This window comes from Ranitomeya imitator, chromosome 7 (genome assembly GCF_032444005.1).
Source record: "Ranitomeya imitator isolate aRanImi1 chromosome 7, aRanImi1.pri, whole genome shotgun sequence".
NCBI lineage: Eukaryota > Metazoa > Chordata > Amphibia > Anura > Dendrobatidae > Ranitomeya > Ranitomeya imitator.
The window spans coordinates 219,397,413-219,422,495 of record NC_091288.1 but is presented as its reverse complement, the minus strand read 5'-3'; the positions used below and the strand labels follow the sequence as shown (position 1 = coordinate 219,422,495).

General features: G+C 50.0%; 1 protein-coding gene across 2 annotated transcripts; it reads left to right on the top strand.

Moving 5' to 3' along the window:
- Window positions 1-243: 243 nt before the first annotated feature.
- Window positions 244-17,018, top strand: ZNF646 (zinc finger protein 646). 2 transcript variants are annotated; one of them, XM_069735044.1, is made up of 3 exons: window positions 244-421; window positions 2,747-2,860; window positions 10,341-17,018. In XM_069735044.1, the coding sequence occupies exon 3, from the start codon at window positions 10,508-10,510 to the stop codon at window positions 16,415-16,417; it is 5,910 nt and encodes a 1,969-aa protein (XP_069591145.1). In that variant the 5' UTR covers window positions 244-421; window positions 2,747-2,860; window positions 10,341-10,507; the 3' UTR covers window positions 16,418-17,018. The 2 variants fall into 2 exon arrangements, with proteins under 2 accessions (XP_069591145.1, XP_069591143.1); XM_069735042.1 differs by lacking the exon at window positions 2,747-2,860.
- The last annotated feature ends 8,065 nt before the right edge of the window (window positions 17,019-25,083 follow it).

Below are 25,083 nucleotides of genomic sequence, written 5' to 3'. Positions count from 1 at the left end.
GTTTCCATCGGGAAGACTTCAAGCGTGCGCACAGGGAAGCTCTCGCCTCTTCACTGATTGGTCGGTTCTAACTTATCTCAAGCTGCAGCCAATCAACTTTCGAGGTGCTCCATTCCTATTGGCTGCCGCGCCACCATTTTTAAACCTGGAATCCTCTCCTCCGCCATACTATATCCGGGCACCGGAATGATTAGGAACTCCTGGAAGTAGGTAAAAAATGCGAGAAGGGAGACATTATGCGGTGCACACTTCCTGTTTCCTAGCAACAAAAGGAAGTGTTTGCTGTGCAGAGAGATGATATAAGAGATGTGGAGCTGATCGCTCGGGCCGGGCCCCTCACCCGCCGGCTCCGGGGGCATCACCGAGGGGACAAAGGAGGGCGGCGGAGCCTGGAGCTGACACTGCTGCACCCGGACCCATGGTGAGTGCGCCCTCCATTGTCCCCAGTACACCTGGGCTGCTGTGTGCTGACGTCATGGCATGACGTCATAGCAACGGACTGGAGGCCTAACTTAACAGATAGCTCAGATATAATCCCCCTCTGCCCCCGATACGATCCCCCCCCCCTCTGCCCCCGATATGATCCCCCCCCTCTGCCCCCGATATGATCCCCCACCTCTGCCCCCGATATGATCCCCCCCCCTCTGCCCCCGATATGATCCCCCACCTCTGCCCCCGATATGATCCCCCCTGTGCCCCCGATATGATCCCCCCCCTCTACCCCCGATATGATCCCCCCCCTCTGCCCCCGATATGATCCCCCCCTCTGCCCCCGATATGATCCCCCGATACGATCCCCCCCTCTGCCCCCGATATGATCCCCCACCTCTGCCCCCGATACGATCCCCCACTCTGCCCCCGATATGATCCCCCACCTCTGCCCCGGATATGATCCCCCCTGTGCCCCCGATATGATCCCCCCTGTGCCCCCGATATGATCCCCCACCTCTACCCCGATATGATCCCCCACCTCTACCCCCGATATGATCCCCCGATACGATCCCCCCCTGTGCCCCCGATATGATCCCCCCCCTGTGCCCCCGATATGATCCCCCCCCCCCCTGTGCCCCCGATATGATCCCCCACCTCTGCCCCCGATATGATCCCCCTCCTCTGCCCCCGATATGATCCCCCACCTGTGCCCCCCCCTGTGCCCCGATACGATCCCCCACTCTGCCCCCGATATGATGCCCCTGATATGATCCCCCCTCTGCCCCTGATATGATCCCCCCCTCTGCCCCCGATATGATCCCCCCCTCTGCCCCCGATATGATCCCCCCCCTCTGCCCCCGATATGATCCCCCCTCTGCCCCTGATATGATCCCCCCCTCTGCCCCTGATATGATCCCCCCCCTCTGCCCCCGATATGATCCCCCCCTCTGCCCCCGATATGATCCCCCCCTCTGCCCCCGATATGATCCCCCCCTCTGCCCCCGATATGATCCCCCCCCTCTGCCCCTGATATGATCCCCCCTCTGCCCCTGATATGATCCCCCCCTCTGCCCCCGATATGATCCCCCCCCTCTGCCCCGATACGATCCCCCCCTTCTGCCCCCGATACGATCCCCCTCCTCTGCCCCCGATACGATCCCCCTCCTCTGCCCCCGATACGATCCCCCTCCTCTGCCCCCGATACGATCCCCCTCCTCTGCCCCCGATACGATCCCCCTCCTCTGCCCCCGATACGATCCCCCTCCTCTGCCCCCGATACGATCCCCCTCCTCTGCCCCCGATACGATCCCCCTCCTCTGCCCCCGATACGATCCCCCTCCTCTGCCCCCGATACGATCCCCCTCCTCTGCCCCCGATACGATCCCCCTCCTCTGCCCCCGATACGATCCCCCTCCTCTGCCCCCGATACGATCCCCCTCCTCTGCCCCCGATACGATCCCCCTCCTCTGCCCCCGATACGATCCCCCTCCTCTGCCCCCGATACGATCCCCCTCCTCTGCCCCCGATACGATCCCCCTCCTCTGCCCCCGATACGATCCCCCTCCTCTGCCCCCGATACGATCCCCCTCCTCTGCCCCCGATACGATCCCCCTCCTCTGCCCCCGATACGATCCCCCTCCTCTGCCCCCGATACGATCCCCCTCCTCTGCCCCCGATACGATCCCCCTCCTCTGCCCCCGATACGATCCCCCTCCTCTGCCCCCGATACGATCCCCCCCCTCTGCCCCCGCATGATATGATCCCCCCAGCCCCTCATATGATCCCTGCCCCAGTACGATATGATCCCCCCCCTCTGCCCCAGTACAATCCGATGACCCCCTGGCCCAATGTGACTCCCCACCCCAATGAGCGGCTCTGTACAGGATGCCGATGGCGGCTTTCTTTGTGCTTTGCACTCTCGTTCCTTTCAGCTTCTTCCAGGGTCATGATTGTTTTGTTTCCCGTCACCGTTTGAGCCTTGTTTTCTGCGGGACGAGTTGGTGTTTTGGACGGTACCATATAATGTCCTGAAAAAAATTCCAAGTGCCTTGAAATTATGGAAAAAACAAAAACACAATTGTCCTCCTTGCTTTTTGGGGATTTGTTTTTGACCTGGCAACAAGATTCTCCAGATTTTTTCTGTCTGTGTCTTTCTTCTTTGTTCCGTTGATGCAGTGTGACGAGCTGACTTGTATCGATACCACCCCGGGGTCAATACATTTTTCTCACTTGTATAATTTTTCTTTTTTGGGGAAGGGAAGTCCGATGACCAAAGAAAAAAAACACGTTTCTGCCAACTATCTTTTTAATATAGATTGGTTTCCTCCGGGGAGCTGTGATCGCTGGCCTGAACAGCAGCCGTGTGAAGATTTCCCCTGAACATAGGCCCTAGCCTGACTTCACCAGAGTTTTGGAGTATACTTGAAATGTAAGTGCGTGTGCGTGTGCGCGCTACCAGGCGCCCCCCCCTTGATCAGGAACTTATCCTCTTGCCTATGGATGGGAGCCAACTTATCTTTGTGCAGACAAATGTTTGCTCCACAATTTGAGCCTTTTGTAGTAGCCTGGTAAAAAGACGAAGGCGTACCCACTTCTGACAGCATCTTTGGGCGGGGGGGTTCTGTCCTGGGTGGTAAAGAGACTATCCGCATTGAATAGCCCCCTTGTTTGCTGCAGAATGATGCGCTGTCGCCGTCCTGCTTCCTACGAGGGGGAGGACCAGACACTAGTGAGCCGGCAGCGACCACATACCTGGATCTCCAGCTCCTCCCCGACGTCTGGAAGTCATCACTGACTTGTTTATTGAGGACTCGAAGAAAAGCAAAAAATCAAATCTCAGCTGTCTAGAAAATACTTGAGACATTGGCAGACCGAAGGCTTGAGTTCCTCATCATAATATACAGTACAGACCAAAAGTTTGGACACACCTTCTCATTTAAAGATTTTTCTGTGTTTTCGTGACTATGAAAAATTGTACATTCACACTGAAGGCATCAAAACTATGAATTAACACATGTGGAATTATATACTTAACAAAAAAGTGTGAAACAACTGAAAATATGTCTAAGTAGCCACCTTCTTGCTTTGACTGCTTTGCACACTCTTGGCATTCTCTTGATGAACTTCAAGAGGTAGTCACCGGGAATGGTCTTCCAACAATCTTGAAGGAGTTCTCAGAGATGCTTAGCACTTGTCGGCCCTTTTGCCTTCACTCTCCGGTCCAGCTCACCCCAAACCATCTCGATTGGGTTCAGGTCTGGTGACTGTGGAGGCCAGGTCATCTGGTGTAGCACCCCATCACTCTCCTTCTTGGTCAAATAGCCCTTACACAGCCTGGAGGTGTTTGGGGGTCATTGTCCTGTTGAGAAATAAATGATGGTCCAACTAAACACAAACCGGATGGAATAGCATGCCGCTGCAAGATGCTGTGGTAGCCATGCTGGTTCAGTATGCCTTCAATTTTGAATAAATCCCCGACAGTGTCACCAGCAAAGCCCCCCACACCATCACACCTCCTCCTCCATGCTTCACGGTGGGAACCAGGCATGTAGAGTCCATCCGTTCACCTTTACTGCGTCGCACAAAGACACGGTGGTTGAAACCAAAGATCTGGACTCATCAGACCAAAGCACAGATTTCCACTGGTCTAATGTCCATTCCTTGTGTTCTTTAGACCAAACAAGTCTCTTCTGCTTGTTTCCTGTCCTTAGCAGTGGTTTCCTAGCAGCTATTTTACCATGAAGGCCTGCTGCACAAAGTCTCCTCTTAACAGTTGTTGTAGAGATGTGTCTGCTGCTAGAACTCTGTGTGGCATTGACCTGGTCTCTAATCTGAGCTGCTGTTAAACAGCGATTTCTGAGGCTGGTGACTCGGATAAACTTATCCTCAGAAGCAGAGGTGACTCTTGGTGTTCCTTTCCTGGGGCGATCCTCATGTGAGCCAGTTTCTTTGTAGCGCTTGATGGTTTTTGCCATTGCACTTGGGGACACTTTCAAAGTTTTCCCAATTTTTTGGACTGACTGACCTTCATTTCTTAAAGTAATTATGGCCACTTGTTTTTCTTTACTTAGCTGCTTTTTTTCTTGCCATAATACAAATTCTAACAGTCTATTTAGTAGGACTATCAGCTGTGTATCCACCAGACTTCTGCACAACACAACTGATGGTCCCAACCCCATTTATAAGGCAAGAAATCCCACTTATTAAACCTGACAGGGCACACCTGTGAAGTGAAGACCATTCCCGGTGACTACCTCTTGAAGCTCATCAAGAGAATGCCAAGAGTGTGAAAAGCAGTCATCAAAGCAAAAGGCATCTACTTTGAAGAACCTAGAATATAAGACATAATTTCAGTTGTTTCACACTTTTTTGTTAAGTCTATAATTCCACATGTGTTAATTCACAGTTTTGATGCCTTCAGTGTGAATGTACAATTTTCATAGTCATGAAAATACAGAAAAATCTTTAAATGAGAAGGTGTGTCCAAACTTTTGGTCTGTACTGTATGTTGGTGCCAGCGGATGCTCCTCGGAGAACCTTCTCGGTTGCTTATTATTTTGCGGTGCGGGATGGCGTTTCCTGGGTCTCCTTCACCTCCTGGTCTCCTGTTACGTAATATTCTACTTCTGCGGTGAAGTTCACGGCTGATCATGTCCGTCACCATCGTGCGCCGGAGGGCAGGATCCCCCCCACAGCCGGGAATGTGCGTTAAGAAGAGGCCGCTGAGTGATCGTCCTCGTGTACGTCAGTCCTGGCCTTACGCCGCTGACACTGTTTACTCTGCTCGTCTTCTGGCGCAGCATCGGGTTCACATCACTTCACTGGAAGAAGTTCATGTTTTGTTCTTGCATTCCCAGGAGGCCAAAGCAAACACCAGTAACTCCAGTTTACCGCAAAGTGGAAATATTCTCTTACTGGTAATCTGACAGATCCCTGGAGCTACAGGCAGTCATGGCAGTGTTTCTACATGTGGAAATTACCTTTTATTGGGGTGTGTTAACCACACAAACACACACACACGCTGGGAAAAAAAAAAAAAACTACCATTAGCAGTCATTTGTCTTAAGAAAAAAGAAAATCCTTGAAAAGAAAAATCACTTGAAAAGACGGGACAGTAGCAAATTCTGGAGTCACTGGTGACTTCCCGACTGCTGGAGCATCGTAGTCGGCACAGACATCAGAGTATAAATGTCGCCGGGCTCCATTTTTTATTTGTACCAGTCTACATTCCCTCTGTGCTGAAAAGACGTGATGAGCGAATATACTCATTACTCGAGATTTCCCTGCACGCTCGGGGGTCCTCTGAGTATTTTTTAGTGCTTGGAGATTTAGTTTTTCTTGCCGCAGCGGAATGATTTACATCTGATAGCCAGCATATTGTGTATATACTCGAGTATAAGCCGAGATTTTCAGCCCATTTTTGGGGGGCTGAAAGTCCCCCTCTCGGCTTATACTCGAGTCATACCCAGGGGTCGGGAGGGGGAGCGGGGCTGTGTAATAATACTCACCTGCTCCTGGCGCGGTCCCTGCACGTCCCTGGCGGCCCAGCGCCCCAGCTTATGGGGCCATTATTAACCTTTATGCAGGATTATATGGGGCATATTTTAATATGGAGAATCTTATGGGGCTCATCATGAATTATATGGGGCTCCTGATTCAATATGGATATTCAAAAACACTTAATGTACTGATGTCTCAATTAATTTTACTTTTATTGGTATCTATTTTTACTTTTGACACTTACCGGTAGCTGCTGCATTTCCCACCCTAGGCTTATACTTGAGTCATTAGGTTTTCCCAGTTTTTTGTGGCAAAATTAGGGGGGTCGGCTTATACTCGAGTATATACAGTAAGTACATGTGGGGATTCCCTAGCAACTGGGCAACCCCCACATGTACTTATGCTGGCTAACAGATGTAAATCATTTATCTGCGGCAATAAAAAATAAATTTCCGAGCACTAAAAAATACTCTGAGGACCCCCGAGCATGCTCGAGAAATCTCAAGTAATGAGTATATTCGCTCATCACTAGACGTGATATTAGACGTGATATTAGACATGCACAACTAAAGTTGGTCAAACCCGCAGATATTGGAGGGATCGGCTGACTGTCTAATGATGGGTCTGTGGAGAGAAGAGTAAGCAAGATGGATTTTCAACGACCGATCCAAGAAGTCTGATGGCGTCGGTTTCACAGAGGACACCGGAAAAACCTGTGGAAAAGTCAAGATGTGTGATCTGAAAGTAAAAATGTCTAAACACACACACACACACACACACACACACACACACACACACACACACACACACACACACACACACACACACACACACACACACACGACTCATCTTCCTGTCGGTGAATCTCCCACTGAGATCACAAGGACTCTCGATCTGTCTCGTTCAGCTGTGAAGAGCTGTTTACTTACTGATTCCTGGGAATTGGTTCTTGCTGAATGTGTTTGCACTGAGATTATGGGCGGCTTCATGGCTGAGTGCTACGTGTGCTCACCTGGGTCACAAGCAGTGAGAGCAGGAGGTATGGGGAGAGTGATGCTCATCAGACTGTGACACCTCTGCCCATTCCAGGAATACTGTGTGCCCTGAGCCAGATACGCTCAGTACACCTCCCCTCCTCGGAGCGACCATCCGATTACACATAGAATTACAGACCGGGTGCAGCTCACTTTAGAGGGGCTATGTGACTGCAAACCCCAAGTTATGAGAATGCAAAAATACTTGGGACAATCAGAATCTTGCTGCTGTCACCAGGATAGTGCCCAATGTTTGTTCCATGCTGCCCCTTGTTGGCTCCCTGCTGCCCCGTTCGTCTCTCTGCTGCCCCTTGTTAGCTCCCTGATGCCCCTTTTCACCTGTTTGCTGCCCCTTGTTGGCTCCATGCTGCCCCTGTTCTCCTCCCTGCCACCCCTAGTTGGCTCCATGCTGCATGTTCACATGTTTGCTGCCCTGTGTTGTCTCCCTGCTGCCCCTTGTTAGCTCCCTGCTACCCCTGTTTGCCTGCTTGCTGCCCCATGCTGGCTCCCTGCTGCCTGTTTGCTGCCCTGTTCTGGCTCCCTGCTGCCCCTGTTCGCCTGCTTGCTGCCTCTTGTTGGCTCCCTGTTGCCCCGTGTTGGCTCCCTGCTGCCCCTGTTCGCCTCCCTGCTGCCCCTGTTCGCCTCCCTGCTGCCCCTGTTCGCCTCCCTGCTGCCCCTGTTCGCCTCCCTGCTGCCCCTGTTCGCCTCCCTGCTGCCCCTGTTCGCCTCCCTGCTGCCCCGTGTTGGCTCCCTGCTGCCCCGTGTTGGCTCCCTGCTGCCCCTGTTCACCTGCTTGCCCCGTGTTGCCTCCCTGCTGCCCCGTGTTGCCTCCCTGCTGCCCCGTGTTGCCTCCCTGCTGCCCCGTGTTGCCTCCCTGCTGCCCCGTGTTGCCTCCCTGCTGCCCCTGTTCGCCTCCCTGCTGCCCCGTGTTGGCTCCCTGCTGCCCCTTGTTCACCTGCTTTCTGCCTCTTGTTGGCTCCCTGCTGCCCCTTGTTCGCCTGCTTGCTGCCCTGTTTTGGCTCCCTGCTGCCCCGTGTTGGCTCCCTGCTGCCCCGTGTTGGCTCCCTGCTGCCCCGTGTTGGCTCCCTGCTGCCCTGTGCTGGCTCCCTGCTGCCCTGTGCTGGCTCCCTGCTGCCCCTTGTTCGCCTGCTTGCTGCCCCGTGTTGGCTCCCTGCTGCCCCGTGTTGGCTCCCTGCTGCCCCGTGTTGGCTCCCTGCTGCCCCGTGTTGGCTCCCTGCTGCCCCGTGTTGGCTCCCTGCTGCCCCGTGTTGGCTCCCTGCTGCCCCGTGCTGGCTCCCTGCTGCCCCGTGCTGGCTCCCTGCTGCCCTGTGCTGGCTCCCTGCTGCCCCGTGCTGGCTCCCTGCTGCCCCGTGTTGCCTCCCTGCTGCCCCGTGTTGCCTCCCTGCTGCCCCGTGTTGGCTCCCTGCTGCCCCGTGCTGGCTCCCTGCTGCCCCCTGTGCTGGCTCCCTGCTGCCCCCTGTTCTCCTCCCTGCTGCCCCCTGTTCTCCTCCCTGCTGCCCCCTGTTCTCCTCCCTGCTGCCCCCTGTTCTCCTCCCTGCTGCCCCGTGTTGGCTCCCTGCTGCCCCTGTTCTCCTTCTTGCCCTGTGTTGCCTCCCTGCTGCCCCTGTTCTCCTTCTTGCCGCCTTCTTGTAGACTGTGCACCTGACTGTGCGCTCAGCAGGAATGCAGGTGGCTTTGCTAGGACTCCACATTGGGTGTGTTCCCTCCACGAAGTGATATGTTCCCACTAGCAGAAGATCTGTAATTCAGTGGCGTTTATAGATTGGGTGGGGTCCGGACTAATCCAGAGATCACAGAAAGCCTGTGCAGATGGGAAAGCACATGGCTGTATAGAGGAGCTGTGCCACCTCCTATAGAGCGCGCCCCTCCATATAGCCCGGTGTCCACCATGCTTCCTGAATTCTTTCCTTAAAAAGAAGCAGGACCACATAGAATATTCCCCCTGATGAGCAAACTGCCGTCATAATCTCAACGCACAGATGAATCCAGCAACGCTTTACCATCAGGATCTGAGCTCGCATGTAAAAGCAAGCAGTGCCGGATCGCCCCCTGAAGTCCTCTGCAGAATATATTTCTATAATCGGGTGATTGTAAGAATTCGCTGCCCGACCCTCTTAATTGGAGGAAAGGATCGGATGCGTTGATCCTCGGCACTGCTGCAATGGTTTTGTGGCCTCTGTACATATTTGACCATCATATTATCCAGGTTCTGACAACTCATAGCTGACCATATACATTAACTTATTTGCATCTTATAAAACTTCTTTGGGGTGTTTTTTTTTTTTTTTTTTTTTACTTGTAAGTAAAATCCATTCTTACAATGCTGCTTTATTTTGCAGCTTTTACCTTCTACATCTTCTATGTATGACAGTACATGACAATCTGCAGGGAGAGCCACAAGTGATTGTTGGGGGTCTCATTATGGCCTGTAATCTTTATCTCTCTTCTGAACCATCTTCTAGGCTGATTTTGTGATAGAAGTTCACGATATAACTTTCGTGTGGTCATGAATCAGCTTAAATGATGTTTCGGTGGAAGAGATTAAAAGTGAAACAGATCACAACAAACTCTCCGCACTCTCCTCCTGTAATCTATGTACTGTGATGTGTAGAGGATGTCGCTGATAAATGCTCCAGAATTATTAATAAAACCCTATTACAAAAAAAAAAAAGATTTTAAGCCAAGAATACTTGTATTCTGTTTTTAAGTCCCAAATGTAGCCTCTTACTGTGAACTTCCGTCCCCTTAGGTTTAATATCCAGATCATCTTTCTTGCAAAGATTCAGTATTATTCCCTATCTGTATGTGGTGGCCGGCGGCCACCTCACCAGGCAGATTGCGGACCCTCTTTTTACATAGACCTGAGCCCTAACAATGTGAGCAGCATCTATAAATGGAGATACTCCTTTTAAAGAGGAGCTGAATGTTATCCTTAAAAATTGTTGTTGACTGATGTGCCTTTACTTTTAATGCAATAAAGAATTTTTTTTTATTTTTTATTACTAAAGTGGAGAGATTTTATGTATTGTGTCGGGTTTGTGGCCAGTTCTAGCTAATCTCAATCTCTGGAGTACCCGAGCCGGTGATCTACGGTACACGCCAGATACCCTGCCTATAATTGGTTTATTTGTGATGAGCGGACTCTCCAGCTGTGAAATACCTATATGGTACCGGCACCGCTCCGGTGCAGATCTGCTCTGGATGACACCCATACACACAACATACGTAGTCTCCGGGGCGAACCCTGCGGACAAACTAGAGCAGACTTGATGATTGAATCGTTTTTTTTTTTTTTTCTGTTACGATCCAGGTTAAGTCACATTAACCACATCAACATTTTATTTTTCTTTACAGGATGAAGATTTTAAGAAGTTCATGGGACCAGACTCGGATCCAGCATGCAAGAGATGCGTCAACCCTGAGACGACGCCACATCTAAGAAATGATTTAAAGATGTAGCTAGATCCCCCTCCTGCTGATCGGAGGAGATCCCATGTTTGGCCAACCTCGTACGTTCCAGAATGAATATGGATGATGGAACCGATCAAGCCGACAGATCTCCAAATCAGAATCTGAACTGCGACCAGGGCCCCATGTCTTCCTCTGGTTTGACGGAGTTAGATAGTCACCATGGAAGCCACAGAGAAGATCGACCTTATAAGTGTAACCAGTGTGACAAGAGTTATCGTCATGCCGGCAGCTTGGTCAACCATAAGAAAACTCATCAAGTTGGTCTCTACACTTGTCTGATCTGTCAGAAAGAATATTCCAACCCCATGGGCTTGAAAAGTCATCTGCGCACCCACTCGGAGGAGAAACGTTTCAAGTGTGAACAGTGTGGAGAAGCTTTTCGGATGTCCCAGCAGTTGTACAATCATCGAAAATCCTTGCATGCTTATTATTCTACTCCCAATGCGGAAAAAATCACAAACGCCAAGTTTGAAATGCAATCCCCAGTATTAGTGGAAAGTAGCAACCTAATGACAAACTTGGAGAACTATATTGCTGAATCCATGTTACCTGTGGACTTCCCTCAGCTCGTGCCAAAATATCCCGATGAAAAGGCAGGAGACGAGGGTCCCGTAAAAGAGGAATCTGTGGAATATGAAGTGTTTACAGACGAGAAGGATCAGCAAAATGACAGTAACACGGAGGAATATCGCTATAAATGTACACAGTGTGGAAAAGCTTATAAACACGCAGGAAGTCTCGCCAACCACAAGCAGAGTCACGTTATTGGCATATACCAGTGTGTCGTCTGTTTTAAGGAGTTCTCAAACCTTATGGCCATGAAAAACCATTGTCGTCTCCATTCGGACTCTAGAGCACGTCGAAATTGTAAATCCCCTCTATCTTCTGGAAAAAATGCTGGTGTCCATTTAGACTTGACTGACATATTACAACTAGTAGAAAAAGCAAAGAATCCACCTAGTTTACCCGATTTGTCCAAGCAAATCAAATCTGAAGATCAAGACTTTGTCCCTGTTCTGGAAACCCATTACCAAGATGGCCCTGAATCTTTAAGTCCTGTTACAAAGCCGAACACTGATGATGTGACAGATAAACCCTTTGGTTCAGACTCTATCGATAGTACAAATGAAGATGACTCTAAGGAAAAGACAAATGATTTTGCAGAATATGACGATGCTAATGACGAAGATTCAAAGTCTGGAGATAGACCGTTTGCGTGCCAGGAGTGTGGCAAGAGCTACAGGCATGCAGGGAGCCTGATAAATCACAAAAAAACTCACCAAACCGGGGTGTACAGCTGTTCATTGTGTTCCAAAAAGATGTTCAACGTGGCGGCCTTAAAAAACCATCTCCGGGCTCACTTCAAGTCTAAGGCAGGGAGGAGACTAGAAGATGATCACTTTCCTTCTGCCAGTCTGTCCGAAGAGATCTATCAAAATCAAGAAGATTCATTGGAGTACGGAAACTCTGACATTTCTACTGAGAGTGACTTTTTAAAACATCACTTTCTTCACCAGAAGCAAGAAATAAATGAAATCTTGATCAATAATCCGGTGGAGGAGGTTCCCGAATCTGGCATTTGGGAAGAAACTCCTCAAGTTTCACAAGCTAGCAGTGACGACTCTGCTTATTCTAGTGGTCCTGCTCTTCTTCCAGAAGCTAAGATTGAAATGGACAGCCTGGTTTTTCAGCTGTGTAGTCGAGAAGACTCCTTAGCTACTGAACATGAAGTTAAGCTTGAACATGAAGTTAAGCTCGAACCTAAAGATGATGATGATCTCCAAAACCATGATGCTAGTGTTGCAATACCTCAACCTGATCCGATTATTTTGAAAGAAGAGGAATCTTCTGGCCTTGAAGTGCATCACCAGTCACCAGATGATCGGCCACACAAGTGTGAACTTTGCGGGAGAACATATCGTCACAAAAGTAGTTTAATAAATCATAAGCTAACACACAAGACTGGAGTATATCAGTGCTCAATCTGTCCAAAGCAATATCCTAATCTAATGGCGCTGAGAAATCATGTTCGATTCCACAGTAGATCATATGCAGGAAGAAAAAGTATAACATCCAGACAGGGCCACCAGTTTTTTCGGACCAGGCCCAGATTTTTGCAAAGCAAGAGCCACCCGCTTGCCAATTCTGTAAAGTTAAATGAGAAAATACCCCAAAGAGCGACTACCAGTCAAAGAGAAGGCAAAGAGCTCTTAAATGAGTCCCAAATTCTTTGCGCATTTGGAACATTATTTAACCATTCTGAGAATTTTCAGTCCTCTAGACGGAACTGTCTGAGTGTAATATCTGTAACTCCTGCAAAAATGCCCACCAATGCTCAAGGTACAAGTCCAGAAAAAGATCTTTTCAAAGTAAAGGAAGATGAAGAACCTCAAGGAAAGGATACAGGAACCTCCGAGAACCCAGGAAGGAGAGTGTATAAATGTAACCTGTGCAGTAAGTCCTATAGACATTCAGGAAGCCTAATAAACCACAAACGAACACACCAAACCGGTGACTACATGTGCCCTTATTGCTCCAAACATGTACATAACATGGCTGCCTTAAAAAATCATATTCGAATTCACCACAAAGTGAAAAAGAGTGAACCGAAAGATATAGCTGTTGACCAAGCTCTTCTCTATTCAGATCTTTCATATCCATCTGATGCTAAAGGTGTATATGGTTGCGTCAGCTGTCGGGAGATGTTTCATACAGAAAATGATTTGCTGGCACACCAAATGGTTCATGCACCCCTAGAGGGAAACCAATGGGATGACCAGGTCCTCAAGTCCAGCTCAACAGAGGTTAAAAAAGATGTAAGCTTTACAGGTATGGTAGATTCTGAATGGGACCATTCCAATAACCTGGGTATTAAAGGTGAACATTTGGACTCTGCACCAGAAGACCAAGAGCCTGAATACACATGTGTTGAATGCGGGGAAGTGTATGACCACATAGACGATCTAAATTACCATAAACGTAGCCATCAGGCGGGTATATTCCAGTGCTCATTCTGCCCCAAAGAGTACGCTAGCCTCTCTGCTCTGAGAAGTCATTTTGAGACCCATACTAAACCTCAAATGCTCAGAACTACAGTCATAGGTGGATCAGATGGGAACGATTTTGTGGACCACCAGGTGCCAGCTGATAACCATTATGACTGTGGTCACTGCGGTTTGATCTTTTCTAGTGAAGTCGACTTCCACCAACACCAGGTTGCACACGAGAAACAACAAGGAATGGCTGAATCTCTTCCACAAGTGCAAGAGCCGGAATTCTTCTTTTCCATGCATTCTTCAGAAAGAGAACTATTAAACAGAATAAAAAGTGAGATTGAGGAAACGGAGCGCAGTGAAAACCTTGATGGGGGCTCCCAGCTGTCTCACATTTGTGGATTCTGTGGGGAAACCTATGACGATCTAGAAAGCTTGAAGGCTCACAGCTTTATTCACCGACATGAAGGCTCCTCTGCAAATGAAAACATTCTACCTAAAACTGATGAGAACCACCAACAACCATGTCCAAAGCCAACAGCTGAATGCTCTGAATCCAGTCCAAAAAATGGAGAAAGCCCAGACAGCCGACCTTATACATGCAAGCAATGTGGAAAGACTTATCGTCATGGTGGAAGTTTAGTTAATCATAAAAAGACTCACTTGGTTGGAAATTTCCAATGTGTAGCTTGTTCTAGACATTACCCTAACCTGGCAGCTTACAGAACCCACCTGCGGCACCACCCGAATTGTAAGCGATCGAGTTCTGTGAACAATCTGCACGATCTACAAACTTCCACTCTACAAGACCATATATACCCTAGTGGGAACGAGAGATCTTTGCCATTTTCTCCTTTTTTGCCTGGTGATTCTGTAAGTCGACATGGCCCAGAAAAATGTATTAATTATTCCACTTCAGTTAGTTCTTCTTCCCAAACAACTCTACATAAAAAGAATTCGAGGAGACTGTTATCTTACCAGATTGGTAGTATAAGTGAAGATCCGCTCACCCAACACATTTCTTTACAAAATACTTCAACGAGTGGGTCCGATCATGTAGAAGACAGTAAGGTTCAGGCCTGTAAGTTATGCGGTAGGATGATCTACGTAAAAGACCTGGCGCTACATCTTTCTTACAGTTGTGTGAGCGCGTTATCGAAGCTCCACGGCCCTCAAGTTGAATGTAAAGAAGAGATTCCCGATCTTCCAGTCTTGCCGGACATTGCACGGTCACAAACTGAACGAGAGACTGGATTTCAGAAGCGTCTGTTTCATTGTGAAGTGTGTAGCAGAAGCTACAGGCATGCGGGGAGTCTTATTAACCATAAGCAGACTCATAAAACCGGGGTCTTCCGCTGTCCCATCTGCCAGAAACGCTTCTTCAATCTAATGGCAATGAAGAATCATAACCGCATCCATTTCGAGTTAAAGAGGCATAAATGCCTGGATTGCGGTAAAGCTTTTCGGCTGCAGAAACAACTCGATACTCACCAAAGAATACATCGGAAAAGAGCCTCAGCCAAAAATCCAGGAAGACGCAACCGTAAAAGCAGATACCGAAGATTTGCTCAAGGGCATCATAAAAAGTCACTAATGCAAGTTTCAAGTGAAGCTTCTTCTATAGAAAAAGTTATAGGCACTGGTGAGAGGAGATATGCGTCTCTTCTAAAAAGCAAAATGGATCCAGACTCTCGGCCGTACCAGTGTCAGGAGTGTGGACGATCCTACAGACATGCTGGAAGCCTGTTTAACCATAAGAAAAGCCACAAAATGGGTCAGTACCATTGTTCAATCTGTGACAAAACCTACCGTAATTTAATGGCCCTAAAAAACCATCAGCGCACTCACTATGAAGCGAAAAGACATCCTTGTTTTCAGTGCGGGAAAACCTTTAAGTGGAGGAGACAACTTTTCAGGCATCAAATTGTACATGTTCCACAGGGTTCACAATCGGACTCTCGGATACCCTCGGGAACAGAAGCAAAGGCCATAATTGACCAACAGGTGGAAAACTCCGCTAACGGCCATGAAGAATTCATCTTCAATAATGAGGATGTCTCCAATGGGGCAAATGAGCTGGAGACCCATTCATGTGAGAAAAACAGTAGCGATGTCTTGGCAAAGAGCGGGGCTAGAGAATCATCACAGTCCGAAAAACCACGTGGATGTGACATCTCTGGCTATACCGATCATCATGCTGGCAGCTTATGCAGTCACAAGAACACACGGGAAAGTGGAAACTATAAGTGCTTGGTGTGTTCCAAAGAGTTCCTCAACCCCATCGCGATGAACACCCATCTGCAGACTCACTCTCCTGAAAAACACCTTCAGGGTGTGAATTGCGAGCAAACGTTTCAGTCTTCCCAGGAGCTGATCATCAACCACACAGTCCATGTTGAAGAAAAGCCCTTTCAGTGTCCAACCTGTAACCATGGCTTCAGCTGTGAACGAACCCTCAGACATCACCAACGCACTCACGAGCAGTTGTCTTCCTCCCTAGTTTCATCAATGCAGGGGCCGAACAATGAAAATCAGACATTGCCATTGGATGAGAAATTCCAAAATCACAAAGACCAAGCCAGTCAAGGTGATCGAAAATACAAATGCAAACAATGCGGCCGTTCTTACCTGCATGCCAGTAGCCTGTTTAACCACCAGAAAACTCACAGTATCGGGGTCTACAAGTGCCCAAACTGCCTGAAGGAATTCTTCAACCTGCTCGCCTTTAAGAATCACCTCCGGATCCACAGATACAACTGCAAGGAGTGCGGAAAAGCCTTCCGAAACTCCAGCGACCTGGTCGCACATTCAGAGATGCACGAAGAAGGATCTTTCACCTGCTCACTCTGTAATAAACATTTTCTGTGTCCCTCCAGTCTTAAAAACCATCAGAGGATCCACGAGAACCAGGACGGCGACATCTTAGACCCTCAGGCAGTATCCAAGTTCATGGTGGAAGTAACATGACTGACTCATGATGGTGGCCACAGTTGCCCATTTGTAGCTCGGAGTCCACACAACAGATGCGGAGAACTTACAGATTCTTTTTTTCCTCTCGTAACCTCAGCAGTGTGCCATTACCCCTCTCCAGACTGTCCAAGTGTAGATAGTAACTTAATAATGGACCGGCCTAGGGAACTGGTATGGGAGAGGTTTCCCTTCTGTTACATTGCCTTTTTTTTCTTTATAGGGAGGACAATAAGAGGTTGACCTTCCCTTTACAAATGCACTTCTGACGGAATATTATGGTGCTTTAATGAATCACTTGACACCGGGGCAGTCTATGACGGCAGCTTGACGTTGCATCCAGCCCCCTGTAGCCGGATTATCTGTTTACTTCCTCCTCGCCATTCCAGGGAAGGATTTAGGAATTCTTGAAGTATGATCCCAGAAGTTTGGGGTGGGCTACACGGTGGGGGATTTACACACGTGCCGAGCTGTAATGTTTTTTTTCAGAGCCCAGCGCAGCAGATGAGTCTTAGTAATTTATATTGTACAGTGGTATAGCACCGGCACGCGACTGATGGAAGCAGAATATGCAGATAAAAGAATTTGGAAATGGCGTTTGTATGGTGTTTTGTAGTTTTATAAGAAATTTAGAGTTCCATAGATAATGGTGGTCTCTGGGTGTAGCGTCGTCGTTGGCACATTGGGTGCCACCGTACAACAAATGGGAAAGAGCCTGAGGATCAATGAAATCGGCACATGAAAAATGTTTTTTCGAAACGTTCCCAAGAAATTATAAAATCAATGTGTTTCCATAGAATAAAAGGGCAGTATAGGAGAAGAGGCATTACACAGAATGGACCCATCATGGAGGGGTAGCCTCACGGGTCAGGCTTTCTGCAAAGGGTGCACTGTGGCTCCACACGGATTTGGTGCAGGACCAATGGATACAGGCGGATTACAGAATATGTGCACTTTAGTTTAGGGGGTCACATAATTGGGGAAAAAGTGTCCACATACCCAAGATGTTAAAAAAATGACAGATTTTATAATGAAAACCGCTAGAGGAAACGCTCATTGGCAGTTTGAGTTTTTCCTGAATCGGTTTTGGAAGTGTTTTTTGTTATTTCTTTAACCCTTTATTTGGACCGTGCAGATAAGTGCACGCACCCCCCACACTCGCCCTTCTCCATACGCATTGTTCAATCCTTGGAGATGAAGAAAAGTTCTCAAAACGTTGATTATATGAACCGAATAATGGTGTTACAATAAATCCAAATTAGAAGCATCCTTTTTAAAGTGTCCCTCCCCCCCCAGATTTTTTTTGGGGGGAGGGGAGCAGACCTGTTCTATAAGACACTTAAGAAAAACCTGCATGTACATAGCTGAAAACCTAAAGAAAACTTTTATTCTAAAAGAGCTTATTTTTCTCAGAAAGGCTCGTGGTCACAAACGTGGGTGTCTGGTTCTGGCCTCAATATCTGTCCAAAAGGGGCAAAAACCTCCAATGTGGCCTCCACACGAGGTTGGCCATGTGATTGGGAGGGATGTGGCCACCATGAGGTCGGACGTATGCTGGGGGAGGGACGTGGCCACCACGCGAGGTCGGACGTATGCTGGGGAGGAACGTGGCCACCACGTGAGGTCGGATGTGTGCTGGGGGAGGAATGTGGCCACCCCGCAAGGTTGGACTGTGCTGGGGGAGGAAAGTGGCCACCACGCGAGGTTGGACATGTGCTGGGGGAGGAAAGTGGCCACCACGCGAGGTTGGACATGTGCTGGGGGAGGAAAGTGGCCACCACGCGAGGTTGGACATGTGCTGGGGGAGGAAAGTGGCCACCACGCGAGGTCGGATGTGTGCTGGGGGAGGAAAGTGGCCACCACGCGAGGTCGGATGTGTGCTGGGGGAGGAACGTGGCCACCACGCGAGGTCGGACGTGTGCTGGGGGAGGAACGTGGCCACCACGCGAGGTCGGACGTGTGCTGGGGGAGGAACGTGGCCACCACGCGAGGTCGGACGTGTGCTGGGGGAGGAACGTGGCCACCACGCGAGGTCGGACGTGTGCTGGGGGGGGGGGGGGACGTAGCCACCACGCGAGGTCGGCCGTGTGCTGGGGGCGGAACGTGGCCACCTCGCGAGGTCGGCCGTGTGCTGGGGGCGGAACGTGGCCACCACGCGAGGTCAGCCGTGTGCGTGGGAGGGACGTGGTCACCACGCGAGATCGGACATGTGCCGGGGAGGGACGTGGCCACCACGCGAGGTTAAATCTAAAACCTGTAACTTTTTTTAAAACATTTTCTCCGCCCTGTAGCTGTATTAGGGCTTTTGCGGGACGAGTTGTACTTCTGAATGACACCGTTCATTTTGTTATAATTCACTGGAAAACGGAAAAAAATTCCACGTGTGCAGATACCAAACATGGATATTGGGTGGAGGTTTAAGTGATTGAAAGAAATTTGGAAATTTGAAAGCATTTTTTATTTTGCATTTGTCACCGTTTTCTGAGACCTGTAACCTGTAATTTTTGGGGATCTGGGGCTGGTGAGGGTTTGTATCTTTCTGCCCTGAGCTGATGTTTGTATTGATTTTCTCATTGCATTTTGTCGCTATGTTGCAGCGACCAAGAAAACCCTGTAATTCTGGTGTTTTGATTCCTTTTCTCATTACACCACTTACTGATTGAATTAATTTTATATTTTGATCAGACTTTTACTAATGCAGTGATAGCGAATATGTTGTTTTTGGGTGGTGGGGTTTACGGGAAAAAGGGGAGTGACTTAAACTTTTTTTTTTTCAAAAACGTATTTTTATTGTATTTAATAGTCCCCTTAAGACACTTGAAGCTGCGATCATCTGATCACCGGTGCTGAAGCCCTGCCATGTATAGCAGAAATCATGATCTATGAACGTCCGCCACAGGCCGGCATTCACAGCATGAATCTAATGACCGGTACGGGGTCTTCTGCAGACCTCTGGATGTTATGGCAACCCATCGGCGCCCAGTGATCATGTGATGGGGACGCTGATGGGTGGGATGAATGATGCACTTCCAGCCGCCGCGTGTTAAATCCCACAGTCCGTTATTCACAGCAGTATTTAACTCGCTGACAGCAGCAGGCGGAGCAGCACTCCACCCGCGGCTGTTAAAGGGGTATTTCCATCTCCTAGATCTGATGCCAATATGTAGTAGGTGTAATAATAAGAATATTAGCAAATGCCTCCAATTAGAAATTAATTTATATCAAAAGTCCATGTACAGTATAGAACAACCTCCTAGATACAAAAAACACAAAATCCCAGTCAAATATCGTAAAATGTAAGATTTTATTAACAGATAATTTTTAAAAAATCCTTAAAATGTAAACCTGAGGCTTTTCTCTGAGGTGGCGGGGTGTAATGTCAGGGGCTGAGCAGCCGATAAGTATAAATGATTTCTTCTTAATCACAGATGAGCGTTCAGGGGAAACTAGCTGCAGTAGAGGTAATCCTGGGATAAAGCTGAAGACAAACCTAAGACGTGATAATTGTAAATAAATCAGTGTCACATGTCTGTGTGCAAACAAGATGAGAGGTCTCGTTACTTACATTACTGTAACCCCAGTCGCTGACGCCCCACCGCTACGACAACGCAGTTTCGCAGGTCTGGCTTCTTCCAGTGGGAGCGTACGTGTTGTCAGTGTAGTGTGCAGGTTTAATTAGTGCACCCAACAGCTGCAAAGCATGCGAGCAGAATCGGGGGGGGTTACGCATGCGCAGATCGCCGGACCGCCTCTCTGCTTCACGACCTTTGACGATTCAGTGCGTCTTACCTACTTGTTTTCCTTCCATCTCTGGCTTCATAGAGTCCATTGGAATATAGAAAAGCTCGGCACGCGGGGTGAGCAATAGAATAGCGACCGTTCCATTGAAACAATATTTATTTGACGTTTTGGGCTGATGTTCCGGCCCTTGAGTTGTTAGTGATATTGCAGCAGCCGGCCACCGGGAGGCGCACACGTGGCATTTCGAAGAGGCCAGGACCGGGTCCCTGGCCGAGCGTTGCGTTATCCTGGCGGTCATCGGCCGGATGCAGCGTCCTCAGCGCCTCTCCCCTGATGCAGAATATGAGCCGCGCCGGACAACACGGAAGTGGTAGAGAAGCGACAACATGGAGTTTGCGGCTCGTATTTAGGATTCAGCCTCTGCCCTCTTTCCTTTAATCCCGACCTGCTTGGTTTTGTGCCTCGTCTTCGGGGCTGGAGCCCGGGTTTGATGCATTGGTTGCACACGTGAAGAAGAAGCTGCAACACCATGAGAATAATGTCGGCCGCCATTTGCAACTTGTTCTCATGTTCTCGGCTGAGCCTTGGCTCCGAAAACCCAAAATAATGGAACTGACGACTTGTTCATGACTGAGATTGGGAAAAGTGTCTTCTGTCCAAACTTGATGTGGAGCGCAGTGACTGCGGCATAGTGACTTTTCTATGGGTTTTCCATCTTAAACTTCAGGAAAACTAAATTAATCTTATAAAAACAAATCTGTTGTCTTTCTGGGGAATCACGTTATCTACTATTTCAGGAGTGGCCACTAGAGGTCATCGGACACCCATGGGGCTCCCGCGAGGAGGAATGTTGGCAGCCGCTGGTGTGAAAATCCCGGCATACGCGGTTACGGCTCTGGCCTGCGTCGTGGAGATTCCGCAGTGCACTGACCTTTGTCGGAAAATTCACAAGTGATGGAAGCTCCAGAGTACAGGAAAGAACGTCATACCAGAGAGAAGGCGTTATGGCCAAAGATGAGACACCACCAGGAGAGATGGCGGCACAATGCGGAAATCAAGTTTTAATCTATAAAGACATATCCAGAAAGGGGATATATCACCCTCACATTGAACATAAGGGATCAATAACTTGGGAATTGAGAGAGCTGACACTTCAACCTCCATTGAAGGAGGGACATCCAGTGGTCAACAGGTGGCTACAGGAAATACCTGCTTTGATAACCAGCCACCAAGACTCATTTGTTTACTCAGAGGTGGATAAGTACATTTATTTTCAGCACTGTAGCGAAGGATAAACAGAACGCATTAATTCAAATTACTGTAAGGCCATTCTAACCTCTCCAACTTAATATCAACCTTATGGATGATGCTATCCATGTCCTGTTTCATCTGTATAGAAAGGTAAAATAGCGATAGGAAACTTGACGACAATCTCTACCGCCTGGGACCTCCAGGGGCGCAGATATCCTGACCTAGCACATCCTACAACCAGCCCCCAAGTGGAGGTATGTGGGCGTAACATCTAATGAAAATCAGAATTTGGGGTTTTGGTATTTGGTCAGTCCTGGAAGGTGCAGCTCACTGTGCGTTCTGTCATTTTTCCTAGGGCTCACCTCCTTCCACTAAGCTCTGAGCCATTTCCATGGCATCAGGTTTACTACTTTTTCTTTTGTTGTCCCCTTTTGTTTTCTGATTGTGGAGGTTTTGGAAGAGGGTTTTTTTTTTCAGCCTTTTGATTGGACAGCACCTAGTTTGGAGCGTTTTCTACAAGGAGCTGCTTCAAAGTAGCAACTTACACTGTATTTTTACCACCAGTTTTTCAAAATCTAAAGTGGTAAAAATGCTCAAAACACTGAACATATCGGCAGCAAAGTGGTTTTACAATAGAAATGAACAGAAAGAGTTTGAGTTTAAGCAGTTTTTCAGTTGTTTTGAAATGGGAACACTCGAAAAAGCTTTGTGCACATAACTTTAGGTCGTAGCTCAGTGGCATCTCCCCTTTCCCCAATTTTCCGATATCACGCGAAAAACCACATCAGTGGTTCTACAATATCGGAGCCGGAAAAACTATTCTGTGACCAAGTTATTGATTTTCAGGCTTCTGTCGTGATGATCGGATTCATCAGCTGGTCCCTGCCGAATGTTTCCTGCGAAGGAGAAAAGTTACCAATGTGACGAATGCTGAATGATCTGAATTCGGGGAAGGAGCGGAGAAGAGGAATTTACAACTCCAGCAGATAACGGTCCGTTGTCTCCCGGCGCCCCAGATCTGCGCTGTCATTCAATAAGAGCCTCCATTGTTTCCTTGTAGGAGCGCGGAAACCTGAGACTCGATGAATGAAACTAAGCTCTCGCCACCGGAGTGGCAGGTTTAGGCTTCACCGGTGACCCCATATTTGTACGGTGTACAGAACACTGAGCTCAGAGTGTCCACAGCTCTCATAGTAACGACCCCACGATACAGGAGCGTGACAGCTGTGACGGAGCCGACCTTCACCGGCCATCTTCAGACCATCCGATACTGGAGGAGCAGCGTTTGAGCTGAGGCTGGACCTGTGCGTCCCCCTGGTGGGCTGGGGCCTCGTTCTCTCACTAATGAGGACCTGTGTGACCCCAGGTGGGCCGGGGCCTTGTGTTCTCACTGATGAGGACCTGTGTGTCCTCCTGGTGGGCTGGGGCCTCGTTCTCTCACTAATGAGGACCTGTGCGTCCCCCTGGTGGGCCGGGGCCTCGTTCTCTCACTGATGAGGACCTGTGCGTCCTCAGGTGGGCTGGGGCCTCGTTCTCTCACTGACGAGGACCTGTGCGTCCCCCTGGGGCCTCGTACTCTAACTGATTAGGACCTGTGCATCCCCCAGGTGGGCCGGGGCCTCTTTCTGTCTCTGACGAGGACCTGTGCGTCCCCCTGGTGGGCTGGGGCATGGTTCTCTCACTGATGAGGACCTGTGGGTCCCCCTGGTGGGCCGGGGCCTCATTCTCTCACTGATGAGTACCTGTGCGTCCCCCTGGTGGGCAGGGGCCTCGTTCTCTCACTGATGAGGACCTGTGCGTCCCCCTGGTGGGTCGGGGCCTGGTTCTCTCACTGAGAGGCTGGACCTGTGCGTCCTCCTGGTGGGCCGGGGCCTCGTTTTAAACACTGATGAGCACCTGTGCGTCCCCCTGGTGGGTCGAGGCCTCGTTCTTTCACTGATGAGGACCTGTGCGTCCCCCTGGTGGGTCGGGGCCTGGTTCTCTCACTGAGAGACTGGACCTGTGGGTCCTCCTGGTGGGCAGGGGCCTCGTTCTCTCACTGATGAGGACCTGTGCATCCCCTTGGTGGGCCAGGGCCTCGTTTTCTCACTGATGAGGACCTGTGCGTCCTCCTGGTGGGCCGGGGCCTCGTTCTCTCACTGATGAGGACCTGTGCATTACCTTGGTGGGCCAGGGCCTCGTTTTCTCACAGATGAGCACCTGTGCGTCCTCCTGGTGGGCCGGGGCCTCGTTTTCTCACAGATGAGCACCTGTGCGTCCTCCTGGTGGGCCGGGGCCTCGTTTTCTCACTGATGAGCACCTGTGCATCCTCCTGGTGGGCCGGGGCCTCGTTTTCTCACTGATGAGAACCTGTGCGTCCTCCTGGTGGGCCGGGACCTCGTTCTCTCACTGATGAGGACCTGTGCGTCCTCCTGGTAGGCCGGGGCCTCATTCTCTCACTGATGAGCACCTCTGCGTCCTCCTGGTGAGCCGAGGCCTCGTTCTCTCACTGATGACGACCTGTGCGTCCTCCTGGTGGGCCGGGGCCTCGTTCTCTCACTGATGAAGACCTGTGCGTCCTCCTGGTGGGCCGGGGCCTCGTCCTCTCACTGATGAGGACCTGTGCGTCCTCCTGGTGGGCCGGGGCCTCGTTCTCTCACTGATGAGCACCTCTGCGTCCTCCTGGTAGGCCGGGGCCTCGTTCTCTCACTGATAAGCACCTCTGCGTCCTCCTGGTGGGCCGGGGCCTCGTTCTCTCACTGATGAGGACCTGTGCGTCCTCCTGGTGGGCCGGGGCCTCGTTCTCTCACTGATAAGCACCTCTGCGTCCTCCTGGTGGGCCGGGGCCTCGTTCTCTCACTGATGAGGACCTGTGCGTCCTCCTGGTGGGCCGGGGCCTCGTTCTCTCACTGATAAGCACCTCTGCGTCCTCCTGGTGGGCCGGGGCCTCGTTCTCTCACTGATGAGGACCTGTGCGTCCTCCTGGTGGGCCGGGGCCTCGTATTTTCACTGATGAGCACCTGGCTGTCCTCCTGGTGGGCCGGGACCTCGTTTTCTCACTGATGAGAACCTGTGCATCCTCCTGGTGGGCCGGGGCCTCGTTCCCTCACTGATGAGAACCTGTGCGTCCTCCTGGTGGGCCGGGGCCTCGTTCTCTCACTGATGAGCACCTGTGCATCCTCCTGGTGGGCCGGGGCCTCGTTTTCTCACTGATGAGAACCTGTGCGTCCTCCTGGTGGGCCGGGACCTCGTTTTCTCACTGATGAGAACCTGTGCGTCCTCCTGGTAGGCCAGGGCCTCGTTTTCTCACTGATGAGGACCTGTGCGTCCTCCTGGTGGGCCGGGGCCTCGTATTTTCACTGATGAGCACCTGTGCATCCTCCTGGTGGGCCGGGCCCTCGTTCCCTCACTGATGAGAACCTGTGTGTCCTCCTGGTGGGCCGGGACCTCGTTTTCTCACTGATGAGAACCTGTGCATCCTCCTGGTGGGCCGGGCCCTCGTTCCCTCACTGATGAGAACCTGTGTGTCCTCCTGGTGGGCCGGGGCCTCGTTCCCTCACTGATGAGAACCTGTGCGTCCGCCTCGTTCTCTCACTGATGAGCACCTGTGCATCCTCCTGGTGGGCCGGGGCCTCGTTTTCTCACTGATGAGAACCTGTGCGTCCTCCTGGTGGGCCGGGACCTCGTTTTCTCAC

Excerpts from the sequence above, each read along its gene's own strand:
- ZNF646 (XM_069735042.1), top strand. The coding sequence starts at position 10,508 with ATGAATATGGATGATGGAACCGATCAAGCCGACAGATCTCCAAATCAG.